Source organism: Triticum dicoccoides, chromosome 1B (genome assembly GCF_002162155.2).
Source record: "Triticum dicoccoides isolate Atlit2015 ecotype Zavitan chromosome 1B, WEW_v2.0, whole genome shotgun sequence".
NCBI lineage: Eukaryota > Viridiplantae > Streptophyta > Magnoliopsida > Poales > Poaceae > Triticum > Triticum dicoccoides.
This window is the reverse complement of record NC_041381.1, coordinates 472,282,465-472,299,062: the sequence shown is the minus strand read 5'-3', so window position 1 is coordinate 472,299,062 and position 16,598 is coordinate 472,282,465. Positions and strand designations below refer to the sequence as shown.

The 16,598-nt window shown below is 40.1% G+C and overlaps 1 protein-coding gene across 2 annotated transcripts; it reads right to left on the bottom strand.

Moving 5' to 3' along the window:
- Positions 1-1,022: 1,022 nt before the first annotated feature.
- Positions 1,023-7,433, bottom strand: LOC119342048 (CSC1-like protein At4g02900). Of its 2 annotated transcripts, XM_037613886.1 has the most exons (12): positions 7,329-7,433; positions 6,439-6,822; positions 6,103-6,252; positions 5,096-5,231; positions 4,840-4,941; positions 4,467-4,586; positions 4,263-4,343; positions 3,852-4,192; positions 2,709-2,954; positions 2,262-2,586; positions 1,501-1,734; positions 1,023-1,400 (listed from the first exon to the last, which is right to left on the bottom strand). In XM_037613886.1, exons 2-12 carry the CDS (start codon positions 6,750-6,752, stop codon positions 1,146-1,148), a joined length of 2,304 nt encoding a protein of 767 aa, XP_037469783.1. In that variant the 5' UTR covers positions 6,753-6,822; positions 7,329-7,433; the 3' UTR covers positions 1,023-1,145. The 2 variants fall into 2 exon arrangements, with proteins under 2 accessions (XP_037469783.1, XP_037469792.1); XM_037613895.1 differs by having other exon boundaries at positions 6,439-7,383.
- Positions 7,434-16,598: the final 9,165 nt, after the last annotated feature.

The window sequence follows — 16,598 nt, the reverse complement described above, 5'->3', positions numbered from 1 at the left end:
TCTAACGAGGTCTACCTCTTGCTTCATGACATGATTGAAGAGGGCATTGCCCCCAATGAAACCATCTACATTCTTGTGATTGATTGTCTATGTAGAGAGGAGAAATTCTTGGCTGCTCTTAGCTGTTTCTACCGATCACTAGAGGATGGTTTCTCTCCATCTGTAGTTACAAGTATTGTACGAGGTCTCATTGTTGGTGGTAAGTTTGGCGAGTTGCATACTTTGATTGGGTGGATTCTGGGACAAGGCTTTGCAATAGATGTGTACCTGTACCGAGTAGTGATCATTGCTTTTTGTAAGAAAGGATACTGTCAAGGCACAGAAATGTACAAAGTCTGTCATATATTGGAAAGAATGCTCAGCTTGAGATGATTTTTCTCCAACAATTAACACGAAAGAAATTCCAGTTCTGTAGCTATATTGTACTTTCTAAGATCTCTATAAGATAACCTTTTATAATTTTAGTGTCATCCTTTATCCGGTTGCTGTTTATGTTGCTTTGTTTTCTTTATGAACAGAACCTCTAATTTGTTTTTGTTTCGTAAGTGATCTTATATATTGGAAAGAATGCTCAGCTTGAGATGATTTTTCTCCAACAATTAACACGAAAGAAATTCCAGTTCTGTAGCTATATTGTACTTTCCAAGATCTCTATAAGATAACCTTTTATAATTTTAGTGTCATCCTTTATCCAGTTGCTGTTTATGTTGCTTTGTTTTCTGAACATAACCTCTAATTTGTGTTTGTTTCGTAAGTTTAAGGCTTGATAGTATCGGCAGAAGTTCTGAACTGATGCACCCATTTGCCCAAGTTCGTTTGGTAGGAAATTTGTTTTGACATATCCAAACTTTTAAGACTCCTGTAGCTTGCATTTGTAAGACACCATCGAATGTGCTAGTATCATAATACTAAATTCAACTGATGGAAGGATTCAACTAATGGCAGTGTTTTGAGTTTTTTAAGTGCTCTGGGTCTCAAATCATAATCTTGCAGTAGTTTGAAATTTTCAATTTCATCGCGGCAGCACATGCTAATGCAGTGATGCGACTGTTGATCGTGTATATTGTACATTCTGCTATATCCTGCATTTCCTTTTTGCTCCAACGTTTACAAGATCACCAAAAATCCAGAAACTTTACATTTTCTCAAGCAGGATGCATCCGACTGAACTCTCCTTCACTAGTGCCAACACTGGAATTGAACTTGCTTTCTACTGGTGTGTTCATGCGCGATTGACGCTTGGTCGCAACGGTGGGATTCTTCTCTTCTTCATCCATGGCAATAAGCTCATACATGTCATCCTTCTGGAAGACCGGGTGCACATATGCATCCTTCAGGTATTCTCTCAAACTCATAGTTGGGTCATTTGCTCGTTGCAGTGTGTCCTTCACCATGGCTTCCTGCAAAACCAAACAGTAAGTGTATGCATCAAGGCTATCCTAGCTCAATATTTGAGACGCTATGGTGAAGATCTTAATGAAGGGTAAGTTTCAATCCTACCTGCAAGGGGAACTTTACATACGCTGGTTCAAACCGACCCTTGCAAACATAGTGGAACCATATGGTTAGGACAGGAAGAGGAAGGAGAGCGACAGTAGACTTCTCTGCTTCCTGTGTGCTCAATAGTCCCAGTAGGAGGATTTGTGATACTATTAATGCGGCAATAAGTCGTGTTTGCACATCTGGCCAGAATAGTGCGCCACTCTCGTATTGCTGGTTATAGACATTAATGATCTTGCAGTGAAAGAAGCCGAAAATATGTTATTGGCCTAAGCTAGTAGAAGAAATGAAGAATGAAGGATGCCTAGAATGCAGGGTATTTTAGTTTATACTACATGAAACATCCAGTTGTTTACTAAGAATTGCATGAATACTTACAACTTTATGAGCATAAATAGGTGTTTTATGCTGATATGAATGCGATGACAGCAAACATACTGGTGCAAGACCTCACAAAAAGAAATAAGAACATATATATCTATACCAATATAAAAAGACCCAAAGGGGCAGATCCAATTAATCTCGGCCATCAAATCATGTCAATCCAAGGACCTAGATTGCTTCAATGTCGAGCGCTCAACACGTTTAACATGCAGTTAATTTCATGCCAAATATAGTGCTAATCACGTAATAACACGCAAATAATATCCTACTTAATATCCGCATGCACTTAATATACTTCCAAATTAACGTGCATTGCACGTACACATTGACTAGCACTGGTGAAAGAACAGAAATATGATATGAACAAGGATTAGTACCTGGTGTCTGAACACAAGATAGGCAAGGCTGAAGAACACGATGATGAAAGGAAGAAGAATTGGTGTGACAACAGCATATACTAGTCCTAGCAGGAAGTAGAGTTGTATTCGTGGTTCAGTGGTGCCAAAATCCAAGCTTCCAGGATCCATGGCCTGCTGACGATCCTGCTCAGTTCTGACCAGGAAAGTGTTCTTTATGTGGAACATGACCAACGGCTTCAACCTTAGAACTTCAGCAGCGATACCGGCCCATCCATCAACCATTACATATGTAATGAAAAATGTTGCTTTCATGGGAATTGATTCTCCAACAGTCTCTGGAATTCTTGTCATGACAAAAGGAGAACGAATGGCAAAAGAATTAGGTGGCAGTAAACATTGGCCCCATTGTTATAATAGAAATACCATTAATGCAAAAAAGAAAAGCAATTTCCAAATCTACCCTACTTGTTAGCTGGCTGATGGATAAAAGTGTCGAGCTGTTGGAATGCTGTTCCAGTTATTACACTCCCCAAGAATACATTGACAAAAAGGAACATGAAGTATGTTGATGCGGTCCTCCTGTCCAATCCAGAGATTGATATATGACCTTCCATCTTGCTCATGGTCATTAGAAACATCGGGAGAAGTATAAGGAAGATTTTTAGTGCAATCCCTGGCAAGAAACCTTGTATAACTGACTTCAAAGAATTTCTGCAGGACAGTGCATCAATAATGAAAATATGAAACCAGATCCAGAAAGACAATCTCTTCCAGACAAATACTCCCTCCGTCCCATAATATAAGATCGTTTTTGACACTACACTAGTGCCAAAAACGCTCTTATATTATGGGACGGAGTACAATATAGCCATTTTATGTAATTTGAGGTTTACTAAATTTATCAAAATTTCTTTCAGCACTATATTGCTCAGTAAAGATACATATTTGGGCAACATTTTTTATTAATCGGTATTTAGGTTTCTAGAGAGCAGAATTGAGTATAACTTCTACCAATCTAGATTTCCAGCACTGGAAAAATATACCTTGTTCCCTACCAAAATAAATGGCATCTTTATAACATGTTCAAATCTTACATTTATTTGAGGTTCTTGTTTTCCATGAGCTTTATAATATCTGTTCAATGTAGCAACTAGCAAGAAAATGATATTTATGAAATAGTACAACATTACACTATATAAGATGTTAAGATGCTGTTGTTAAATGATGTTGAGAACAGCTACAAATGAACTGCAAATGTTGGCCATTGGCAAAATTGCTCCATAATGCATATCATTGCAAAGATCTCCAAGTCGGAGTATACCATCGCCGTGTCACTGGCATGTGGCCCTGTTGCCCTCTTGTAAGCCTAACATGTCATGGTAGTTTGAATTTTGCACATCTTTTTGATTGAACCAAGCTAATTTATCAAATCAAAATGTGTACATGTAGCTCTTAGGACCTCAACTAACCGAGTCGCAAGCCAGTCATTGCCTTAAATTGTTGAAGAGGATGGCAGGATTCAGAAGATGCTTCTTGTGAAAAACACGCTGTAAATGCTCTTTTCTCTTATTTAAAATTCAACTATAAACTACTAGTAATAAAACTCACCTTTCTATTATGGGTTTCAAGAAAGGAAGCAGCCGCTCAATCTCATCTAGATTTGCCAAGGATTGGACAAATGCAATTGGTATCATGAAGAAAAAAGTGAGGAAGAACAGCGCAACGGCAATGATAAGCCTCCTAACCGAGAGCTCAACAAAAGGGATTGCGAGATTAGGCCAGTAAACATCACGAGGTTCCGGAGCCCACTCGGTTAGCCACACTGTCGGATTACTTGTCTGCTGTGTTTGAGCACAAACAGCAGCCCCCCACTGACTTTTGAAAGAAACAAATGCCGCCGGCATAATAGCATTAGGGTCACTCATCACCTTTTGTCTCTCCACGTCTTCCTGGAACACAAGTTAAGGACTATCAATATTGCCCAGTGTTGTGGACCATTCCTTTCAATGAAGCTAGTACCTGTTTACATAGCTCCGCAATTTCTGCCTTATAGTATTCTATAGCATCCACCTTTCGCCCCCAAAGACCCCACAGTCCTGTCTATAAGAGATGTAATCGAGTCATATACCACTTGCCAGATTAATAAATCACACAGTGAAATAGCTTTGTTATAGATGAAAAGAAGCTTCAAGTGCATGCTTTACATTGGAAAAAAAATCATACCTTCATAGTTGGCTTCTTTGCAGGATTATGAGCATGCTGATTTTCGTAGTAGACCAGCCAGTTCTTCAAGCCTTTCTTCTTCTCAACCAAACCGACAAGGGCGTTTGCATTGTATACAATCTGTTGATAACACACTCACCAAATTACTCCAAATGAGATCATAAAAAAGGAGCAACTGGAATTTTGGTATAGATATGGTATCCCTTTTTCTAGAAAGTTAGACAGATGCTTCTACTTCAGATGAAGAGTATAGAAAAGCTTGCACTTCAAAATAAAAATATCTGCTTCAATTTTAATTTTCTTGGTTCTCGTTCATATTTTTGTATTCACCATAACAATACCACAGTGGAGATAAGATCGGCAAAAGTAAAACCTGATGACTGAGGTAATGATCTCGATGATTCACAGCAAAGAAGTGCTCAACATGTTCACTAACTGTTTCATCTGGGTCCGGTGGTACATTTCTCACAAGTACCTAAATAGAGCAGAAAAGTAGGAAACTTTACACAACACTAGTAAGTCTGCTAAAATAAGTTTAAACGCAACAAGTCTAAGAAGATAAAAAATTAACATTTAATCTGATGATTTTTTAATCTATTAGTTAAATTGGCATGAAGAATATTTCTTACCGTGAATTGATCAGGCCGACGACTCTGATTAGCAAGAAAGCGCAATCTCATAGTTGTTATAACCTTATATTCATGAAACAACACGTAAAATGTCCAAAAGGTAAACACATAGGCCATTGCTATATGTATCCAGAACCTATGAAAACATTCAACAGTTCTTGTCAACCAAAGTGAAGATGTAGACAGTACAAAACATAGATATTGAAAAAGAGAAGTGCATAAGAGAAAATTTGTAGCCATATGAAGTCATTCAGTTTCAGTTGCAGATACAAAACATGAGTTGTCTTTGTTTTGCTCCAAATATATGCAGCCTGCTTATGGTTTTTTCCTGGAAGCACTTACAGTTCAGTATTATCTCTAAAGCACCGGCTTACTCCCAACTCTTAACATTGTATTTTTCAACACTCTACAGCTAGGTTTTTCTGTTTGTTAAGTACAATACAAAATTAAGTTACTGTAAGTTGCACCATAAGTCCTAACTAAATGGCTTCCTAGAGGGTTAAGCAAAGAAAATTGTACTTTTTTTGAGCGGAAAACTGTAGCGAGGCCCTGACAGTAAAATTTTATGTAAAAGAGACATAAATACAATAGGGAGCTGCATAAGGGAGTGTTAAATAAAATATACTACGACAGAATCCTAAAGATTAACTGCAAAAAACGACAAGAACTATTCTCTGGAATAACCTTCACTAACGGACCTTTTTTGCAGGTAATCCTTATATGTGGAAGTAAGAACATGGCTAAGTTTCAAATGGTTCTGTTTGATAAGTAATTGATCAACTTAAACCAGTTCAATTACTGATGGTTTAGGTTTATTTATAAGCCAATACTGCATAAATATTTTGTGCCACTTTATTATGGATATAGAATATCTGAAAATAATACGATAGCTTTTGCGATATTGGAACACTCCGTAATAGAAAACACACAACTCTTCAAAGAAACAACATGATCCATGCCTGTGCTGCAAGTAATACAACATATAGGTGGAGTAAACAAAGCTATACCGTTTTGAACCTTTTCCCAGATTCGATATCGAGAGCTTGTCAATTTCATCATAATTCAGATCCTTTTCATGTTCCAAAGTTCCACTACTCCAATTAACAGGTACTAGGACAATGAATGCCAGCAAAGCAATTGGCACAAATATTTTTAAACTGTAAAGCAAGAAAGCAATGCGCCGTCAGTAAATGTAATTTGTTTGTCTGCCATCTCAAAAAACAGTCATGTTCTACACTAGCAGTCGAGAGCCTGAGGTAATCTTTTTGGCACTTGGAAGAGATGAAAGCGAAAGCAAAAGATACAGTGATGTGAGAATTGAGAAACATGAAAATCATTCTGACCCAAGAAGGTAGATGCGGACATATACTGCGGCGTCTAGTCCTGCATGCTCAATTAGCTCTGGTTCTGGCATTTGTAGCGCTGCGGGCATCCAATTCAGAAACCGCAGATACGTCGACAGATCAGCATTCACGAATTTGGAGAAGCCAGCCCCGAGGTGCCTCGGGCTGCTCCTTGTCCCTTTGAGGTACCATTTTGGAAAGTATACCCGATCATTAATAGGTTGTATCCGCAGAATTGCAAACGCTAGAAGAAAACCCAATGCTGATGATATGTTTATCCCCGCAGCAACGGCGATTTCGTTGAGAGAACCCATCTGTCTGTCTCTAGAGAGACTCACTCCAGAACACGCTTCATCGAAGCGTAGTAACTGCAAGGCTAAATATCTGCATTGAAAAGAAGCAATGGGAACAAAAAATGTCTCTTAGAGTTAATAATATACTTAGTAGGATGGCCACCTGTTGGTCAAGTTGAATAAAACCATGGTCATGATCATCAACATTGGCAACTTAAATATCTTTGATATAGTATGAACATCAAAACTTTGTGAGTAATTCTTCAAATTATACCAGAATTCCATACCACAAAAACCAGCATGATACAAAATGAAAACCTAGTCCTAGTCTCCTAGATACAGCCATATATAGCAATAACACGTGTTAAGCTTGTTAATGACAATATGTTTTTTTTTTGTCGTAGGAAAATGCATGTTAGGTGCAAGATACACAGGAACGAATGTGATCCGAAGAGATTTTCAGTCACATCGTTCAAGGATCTATAAAACGACGCCATTTTGGTTTGCCGAGAAATGCCTTGACGATATCACCATGGATGAATCGAAGGAACTCGAGATTGGGCGAGCCATGCATGAACACAGGTAGGAGGGCATTACCTCCTAGGCTAGGCACCCCTCACGGTTCTTCGCCGGACGACCCTTCCTGCGGCCGCGATCGGCGCGCCGGCCGGGGAAAAGGCCCGCGGGCAGAGACGGAAGGGAAACGGAGAGGAGATTTGGATTTTGTCGGGTTTGGCTATCGGCGATGGCGAGGGGATGGGGACGACGACGCCGGACCGGGGCCGGTTCCCTCGTCTCGGCTGGCGCGCGCCTCCGATCCCTTGTGTCCAGCTGCGGGCCGCGGCGGAATGACGAGACGAAGGAGGGGTGGCGGTTTCCAACCGACGTCCTCGTCGGTTAAATTGCACTGTACCAGCTCAGAGTTTCCCTTTTTTGTAAGGGCACTCTGGACCAAATGTCATGCACTGCACTTGCCATTTATATTAGACTACTTTTTTTTAGAGAGAAGGCGTTAGCCCGACTTTATAGATAAAGCCACCAGGCAGAGTTATACCACAGTACCACACAACTCAGAAGTTTTAACGGCCACATAACATAAGTAACAATACAAGGCCTCCAGCCTAACATGGCACGCAGGCCAGCAAAATAAAGAACGCCAGCAGAGGAATTAGGAAGCCGTCCTCGAAGAGCGCGGAAGCAGGGAAGATGCCGTAGATTTCATTTTTGATAGCATGTCGTATATTAGACTACTTATGTCTCCTGAATTCAACTTGTACTCCCTCCGTTCCTAAATATAAGTCTTTGTAGAGATTTCACTGGAGACAACATGCGGAACAAAAGGGGTGAATCTACACTCTAAAATGCATCTATATACATCCGTATGTGGCTCACAGTGAAATATCTACAAAGACTTATATTTAGAAATGGAGGGAGTATATGTTAGACTCCATATCCAAATTTTAAAGGTAACACTGAATTTGATTCGACAACAATTCAACTTTAAATATTTATATTTTTGTTAACACCCAAAACTTGAAGACTTTGATTGATAGAAGAAGTTGAAGTGAATAAAAAAGGAAGGGAATGAGGGTACATCGCATGTCATAATCATAAGATGGCGAAAACATAGTGTCAGGATCAGAGAGGCATGTGATGCTCGGTCCAAATAGAGACTACAACACAACACTGAACTACCCTGTCCAAGAGCAATAATCCAAATCAAGACGATGTCCCAAAAATTGAAATTCAGTACCACACCCACAACGAGCAAGCAAGGCGACACCAAAAATTATTGTCACACGGAAACGAGAATTATTCTTTCTGTTGATTTTGGCATTTAAATTTTGAACCTCGTGTTCACACATAGGTACAACATAACTATGTGCACACTTTCCCAAACTTTTATGTGTTTAATTTTTTTGTCTCCACATCACATGGTATGATTTTTCAAGGGAATTCCTTGAAATTCGATGGGCGATATCAACCGTGGCAAGGAGGGCCTTTGGGCTTACTGGCGGATCAATTTGTGCAAGTGGTCCCACATATTTGTATAGGTATTTTTCATAGAACTTTGTTTTTTTCAACCTTGTCTTCACAGCATAACGCAAAATTATCTGAAAATTTCGGAGATGACGGGTGCACTGAGGAGCGAGTTTGTGTATTTTGGAGGGTCCAAGTGTGTGTGTAGATTCCACCTACAAATTCTATTTTCTAACTTATTGAGTCATTGAAGCAACGCCTCGAGCTACAATCCGACAATTCCATCATTGCTATGAGCGGACAATTCTAAAGATGTGGTAAGTTATGGTAAGAGTTCTCGCAGACCTTCCTATTATGGAGAAATCCACAGAAGTTCAACTGGGAAGAGGAAAGGGAAATCCGACAGGTTTGATTGCTTGTGTGATCCATTTGAAAGGGATGGTATGAGTTGTTAAATGCTCGACAAGCCGCTAGATTAGCAGCACATAAATCATGTTCACCAACCGAGTTTGTTCAATGGTCGCAATGTAATTGTTTAATGGGAAAAAACGAGCTGGGACTCAAAGAAGTTTGGCAATGTGTTTGCTCCTGATTCATAATTTATGATTTCAAATGTTGTGGGAGTCAACTTATTTCTGGAATTCAATTTCAATTTTGAATCCTAGATCCAATCCATGAGAGCCAAAACGATGTTAGCATAACAAGTGGATGATGCAACACGTTGTTCTTATTGTGAAGATTGTTTTATTGTGAAATTGGTGGTTGTACAAAGAAAAGGAGTATGTGCAAGGTCGCAGTTTATCATAAATTGTACTTCCTACTAAAATATTTGGCTATATATATCGCCATGATTGTCCAAGTTTAAGGTGCATCATATGTGTAAGACTAATACCTTTCTAATTCATTAACAACATTACCTTTTCTGAAATTAAATCCAGTTTATATTAAATGAACAGAACATCATGTACAACTAGATATAGACTAAGTAGACCAATAGACACAAAAACCTCCGAGACTATGACTACGACTATTAGATAATCAACATTGCCCTTCAACGCACATCGAATTGTATTCTTCAAGTCCATCGGTCTGGAATTGATCGTGTCAACACATGTTTCAACGCTATCATTGTAGCTCCATAGACCTCACCTCCTTTCACTTCCCGTGGTCATCGCTGACTTTACTATGCCACTACTTCTATGACTTGCTTGTTGAGCACCTGATCCTAACATTTAGTCAAATAAGGATTGTAAGACCCATCACCCACAGAACCGTGTTTCGAGGCCTCTATAATTTTATTTAACTAGCTAGATAGTCATGTGTTGTTATATATATATGGAAGCCTTTTTTTTTTGCATGAGCTAGTTAAATTCTTGTGCAATTGTAGGCTGTAACTTTGTTGGAATAAAACAACATCAATTAATTAAAAGATCGTGATACAATTGCTGCAACATAGGATGTACCATATTTGTAATAGTTAATTTTTTATTGACAATATAAGAATTAATCTGTGAATGGACGACCACCAACTTACGAAATTATAAGAGCAGTTCAGAGAGATAAGGGACGTATTGTGAACCTGGCAAGAAAAAAAGACACATATGTGCATGTGGCTGCGTCAAAGGTTTGACGTCATGAAGTACGTGTACACTCTGAGACTATGATAAAACACCATTTAAAACCACTCGAGTACAACTGAACTCATTTGCACTTTTCATTTTCCGAAAAAGGTGAATAGTTCGAATATAAAACATAAAATAAAATATGCCAAACTTATGAAAGCTACCTATGGGTCCCCACTATTCTCCCCCTGGTCTCTTTGGATCACAGAAATTTAGAAATGTGAAAAAAGGAAAATGTCGGAATGAGATGCCATGTACTATGAATCACTACATGATGACAAAACATATGAATTTTATAACATGTGCCTTTGGGTAGTGCACAAAAAAATGAACACATAATTGTAGATGATTGTAGATAATTGCCTCAGTCTGGATTTATTGGGGCCATCGTTTTTGTGTCAGGCTTTGACCGTCTATATGACTAATAAAATATAAAGTAAATTGTTGGATTTGTATTCGAAAGTGTTTTTCGATGATATATTTTTTGTGACATATAGCTTATATTTTATTAGTTAAACTAGTAAGCATGCACGTGCAATGCACGTCTCAAATGTTGACAAAATGAGATGCACCCCAATATAGAAAATGAACCCCGATATATATGAATTGAACAGATACACAATATTTATCTTTTTGGAAATGGAGGCGTACCCCCGGCCTCTGCATCATAATGATGCATGCAGCCATCTTATTAAAAGATCCATAAAGTAGCACAAAGTCATAAAGGTATTACAGCTCGCAAGTGGAGAAAAAAAGAAAAATACATGCTGACAATCACAACCGGTACGGCAATATGAAGGATAAGCTCCCTAGACTCATATCTTGTTATGCGACCGTCATCCGAACCGGTTGAATATAGCTCGTGCTACCATCTCCCACTGGTTGCACCCAGTAACCAAAGGCTCCTTGGAGTTCATAGGAGTGAGTAAGGACCATGTATGGATCCATGCGGTAGCTCTGAAGATGACCTGCAAGAAAGTTAAAGTGTGTTGTCTGTTAAAAATCAAATCATTCCTACAGTTCCATATAGCCCACGAAAGAGCACATATTCCAATCCGAATACGAGCCGCAGTAGTATGTTCAACCCCCAGTTAACCACGTTCTAAACAATGAATCAATGTGAACTGGAGGATTAATGTTGAAGGCTATATGAATCGTTCTTCAAAGCAATTTGGCGAGTGAGCATTCAAAGAATAAATGTTATATTGTTTCATCATGATCACAAAAACAACAACGTGAACTACCTACCCATCGCCTCTTGATTAAGTTGTCCTTGGTGAGTATTACTTGCTTGTGGACGAACCACATAAAAAATTTAATACGCAACGGAACCTTAACCCTCCAAATATGTAAGGATCTTGAGATTGGGCCAGAATTATTTAAATCCAAATAGAAGGATTTCACCCTAAAACCCCCATTTTTAGCTAATTTTCATTGCGTCGAATCCAGCTGGTCGGAGAGTTGAACATCTATCAATCTCTGAACCAAGTGCATCCAGGCAGTCCATCGCTCACCAACTAACGCGCGTCTGAACTGCATATTCAAGGGAATCATTTGGAAATCTGTGCCAATGTAATCCTCTTTACGTTGCCTAATGTTATAAAAGGGTGGGATATTGTATGGCCAGGGGTGTCTCTCCTAACCACATATCCTCCCAAAATCTTGTTGACATCCCATTACCAACCAAGAATTTGACCCTACGAAAGAACAAGTCCTTCGTTCTCATAAGCCCCTTCCAGAATGACGAGTCAGTTGGTCTTATGGTAACCTGGGTGAGTGTTTTCGACTGTAAATACTTATTGCGCAAAATATGTGCCCACATGCCCTCCAGCTCTGTCTCTAACCTATAGAGTCATTTTCTCATAAGGCATTTATTCTTGATTTCTAAGTTCTCAATACCAAGACCCCCTGGTCTTTTGGTCGGCAAAGGATATCCCATCGCGCGAGACGGTATTTCCTCTTAGCCTCATCTGACTGCCAGAAGAACCGAGATCTGAAGAAATCAAGTCGCTTCAATACCCCTTTCAGAATTTGAAAGAATGATAATAGTAACATCGGCATACTAGTCAGTACCGAGTTAATCAGCACTAGCCGACCTCCATAAGACATAAGCTTGCCCTTCCAGCAACTAAGCTTTTTTTCAATTCGATCTTCAATACACTTCCATTCTTTGTCATGTTGTTTCTCAAGTTATATTTTCAAAGGTGGGATGTCATTGTCATGTTGCTGCATAGAGACAATAATATATTCTTTCATTCATTCGGTCTCTGATATGCTGTAAATTTAGAGCATTAAATCTAGTAATTATCCTTTGAATCCCCGTTGTAAAATATATTGAGTCATTCGACAAGCTAATTCCAGTGTGTTACGTCTTATACTGTTGGGGAACATAGTATTTCAAAAAAAAATCATACGATCACGCAAGATCTATCTAGGAGATGCATAGCAACGAGACGAGAGAGTGTGTCCACGTACCCTCGTAGACCGAAAGCGGAAGTGTTTAGTAACGCGGTTGATGTAGTCGAACATCTTCGCGATCCAACCAATCCAAGTACCAAACGTACGGCACCTCCGCGTTCAGCACACATTCAGCTCGATGACGTCCCTCGTGCTCTTGATCCAGTTGAGGATGAGGGTGAGTTCCGTCAGCACGACGGCGTGGTGACGGTGATGATGATGTTACCGGTGCAGGGCTTCGCCTAAGCACTACGACGATATGATCGAGGTGTGTAACTGTGGAGGGGGCACCGCACACGGCTAAGGAAAAACATGGTGTCTTCTAGGGTGCCCCCTGCCCCCGTATATAAAGGAGGGAGGGGGAGGCCGGCCGACCCTTTCTAGGCGCGCCGGGAGAGGGGAGTCCTACTAGGACTCCAAGTCCTAGTAGGATTCCACCTCAAGGAGAAGGGGGAAGGAAGGGAGAGGGGGGTCGCGCCCCAACCCCTTGTCCAATTCATAATGGGCTTGGGGGGGCACCTCCTGGCCGCTGCCTCTCCTTCCCTCTAAGGCCCACTAAGGCCCATCAACTCCCCGAGGGGGGGGGGCGGTAACCTCCCGGTACTTCGGAAAATACCCGAACTTCTTCGGAACCATTCCGATGTCCAAATATAGCCTTCCAATATATCAATCTTTATGTCTCGACCATTTCGAGACTCCTCATCACGTCCGTGATCTCATCCGGGACTCCAAACAAACTTCGGTCATCAAAACACATAACTCATAATACAAATCATCATCAAACATTAAGCGTGCGGACCCTACGGGTTTGAGAACTATGTAGACATGATCGAGACATATCTCCGATCAATAATCAATAGAGGAACCTGGATGCTCATATTTGCTCCTACATATTCTATGAAGATCTTTATCGGTCAAACCGCATAAGAACATACGTTGTTCCCTTTGTCATTGGTCTGTTACTTGCCCGAGATTTGATCGTCGGTATCATCATACCTAGTTCAATCTAGTTCCCGGCAAGTCTCTTTACTCTTTCCGTAATGCTTCATCCCGCAACTAAACCATTAGTCACATTGCCTGCAAGGCTTATAGTGATGAGCATTACCGAGAGGGCCCAGAGATACCTCTCCGATACACGGAGTGACAAATCCTATTCTCGATATATGCCAACCCAACAAACACCTTCGGAGACACCTGTAGAGCATCTTTATAATCACCCAGTTACGTTTTGATGTTTGATAGCACACAAGGTGTTTCTCCGGTATTCGGGAGTTGCATAATCTCATAGTCTGAGGAACATGTATAAGTCATGAAGAAAGCAGTAGCAAATGAAACTGTAACGATCATAATGCTAAGCTAACGAATGGGTCTTGTCCATCACATCATTCTCCTAATGATGTGATCCCGTTCATCAAATGACAACACATGTCTATGGCTAGGAAACATAACCATCTTTGATTAACGAGCTAGTCAAGTAGAGGCATACCAGGGACACTATGTTTTGTCTATGTATTCACACATGTACTAAGTTTCTGGTTAATACAATTCTAGCATGAATAATAAACATTTATCATGATATAAGGAAATATAAATAACAACTTTATTATTGCCTCTAGGGCATATTTCCTTCAGTCTCCCACTTGCACTAGAGTCAGTAATCTAGATTACATAGTAATGATTCTAACACCCATGGAGTCTTGGTGCTGATCATGTTTTGCTCATGGAAGAGGCTTAGTCAACGGGTCTACAACATTAAGATCCGTATGTATCTTGCAAATCTCTATGTCTCCCTCCACGACTTGATGCCAGATGAAATTGAAGCGTCTCTTGATGTGTTTGGTTCTCTTGTGAACTCTGGATTCCTTTGCCAAGGCAATTGCACCAGTATTGTCACAAAAGATTATCATTGGACCCGATGCACTAGGTATGACACCTAGATCGGATATGAACTCCTTCATCCAGACTCCTTCATTTGCTGCTTCTGAAGCAGCTATGTACTCGGCTTCACACGTAGATCCTGCCACGACGCTCTGCTTGGAACTGCACCAACTGACAGCTCCACCATTCAATAAAAATACGTATCCGGATTGCGACTTAGAGTCGTCTGAATCAATGTCAAAGCTTGCATCGACGTAACCATTTACAACGAGCTCTTTGTCACCCCCATAAACGAGAAACATATCCTTAGTCCTTTTCAGGTATTTTAGGATGTTCTTGACCGCTGTACAGTGCTCCACTCCGGGATTACTTTGGTACCTTCCTGCTATACTTATAGCAAGGCACACATCAAGTTTGGTACACAACATTGCATACATGATAAAACCTTTGGCCGAAGCATAGGGAATGACTTCCATTTTCTCTCTATCTTCTGTAGTGGTCGGGCATTGAGTCTGACTCAACTTCACACCTTGTAACACAGGCAAGAACCCTTTCTTTGATTGGTCCATTTTGAACTTCTTCAAAACTTTATCAAGGTATGTGATTTGTGAAAGTCCAATTAAGTGTCTTGATCTATCTCTATAGATCTTGATGCCCAATATATAAGTAGCTTCACCGAGGTATTTCATTGAAAAACTCTTATTCAAGTATCCCTTTATGCTATCTAGAAATTTTATATCATTTCCAATCAACAATATGTCATCCGCATATAATATTAGAAATACTACAGAGCTCCCACTCACTTTCTTGTAAATAGAGGCTTCTCCAAAAGTCTGTATAAAACCATATGCTTTGATCACACTATCAAAGCGTTTATTCCAACTCTGAGAGGCTTGCACCAGTCCGTAAATGGATCGCTGGAGCTTGCACACTTTGTTAGCACCCTTTGGATCGACAAAACCTTATGGTTGCATCATAAACAACTCTTCTTCCAAAAATCCATTCAGGAATGCAGTTTTGACATCCATCTGCCAAATTTCATAATCATAAAATGCGGCAATTACTAACATGATTTAGTAGACTTAAACATCGCTATGGGTGAGAAAGTCTCGTCATGGTCAACTCCTTGAACTTGTCGAAAAACTTTCGCAACAATTCGAGCTTTGTAGACAGTAACATTACCGTCAGCGTCAGTCTTCTTCTTTAAGATCCATTTATTTTCTATGGCTTTCCGATCATCGGGCAAATCCACCAAAGTCCACACTTTGTTCTCATACATGGATCGCATCTCAGATTTCATGGCCTCAAGCCATTTCGCGGAATCTGGGCTCATCATCGTTTCCTCATAGTTCGTAGGTTCATCATGGTCTAGTAACATGACTTCTAGAATAGGATTACCGTACCACTATGGTGTGGACCGTACTCTAGAAGACCTACGAGGTTCTGTAGTAACTTGATCTGAAGTTTCATGATCATCATCATTAGCTTCCTCACTAATTGGTGTAGGAATCACTGGAACTGATTTCTGTGATGAAATACTTTCCAATTAGGGAGAAGGTACAATTACCTCATCAAGCTCTACTTTCCTCCCACTCACTTCTTTCGAGAGAAACTCCTTCTCTAGAAAGGATCCATTCTTAGCAACGAATATCTTGCCTTCGGATCTGTGATAGAAGGTGTACCCAACAGTTTCCTTTGTGTATCCTATGAAGATGCACTTCTCCGATTTGGGTTCGAGCTTATCAGGTTGAAGCTTTTTCACACAAGCATCGCAGCCCCAAACTTTGAGAAACGACAACTTTGGTTTCTTGCCAAACCACAGTTCATAAAGCGTCGCCTCAACAGATTTTGATGGTGCCCTATTTAACGTGGCTGCAGCCGTATCTAAAGCATAACCCTAAAACGATAGCGGTAAATCAGTAAAAAACAT

Coding starts and splice junctions, on each gene's coding strand:
- LOC119342048 (XM_037613886.1), bottom strand. CDS start 6,752: ATGGGTTCTCTCAACGAAATCGCCGTTGCTGCGGGGATAAACATATCA. Junction 2,587..2,708: donor ATCCATCAGCCAGCTAACAA/GTAGGGTAGATT, acceptor TGTCATGACAAG/AATTCCAGAGACTGTTGGAG. Junction 1,401..1,500: donor ATGTAAAGTTCCCCTTGCAG/GTAGGATTGAAA, acceptor TTGGTTTTGCAG/GAAGCCATGGTGAAGGACAC.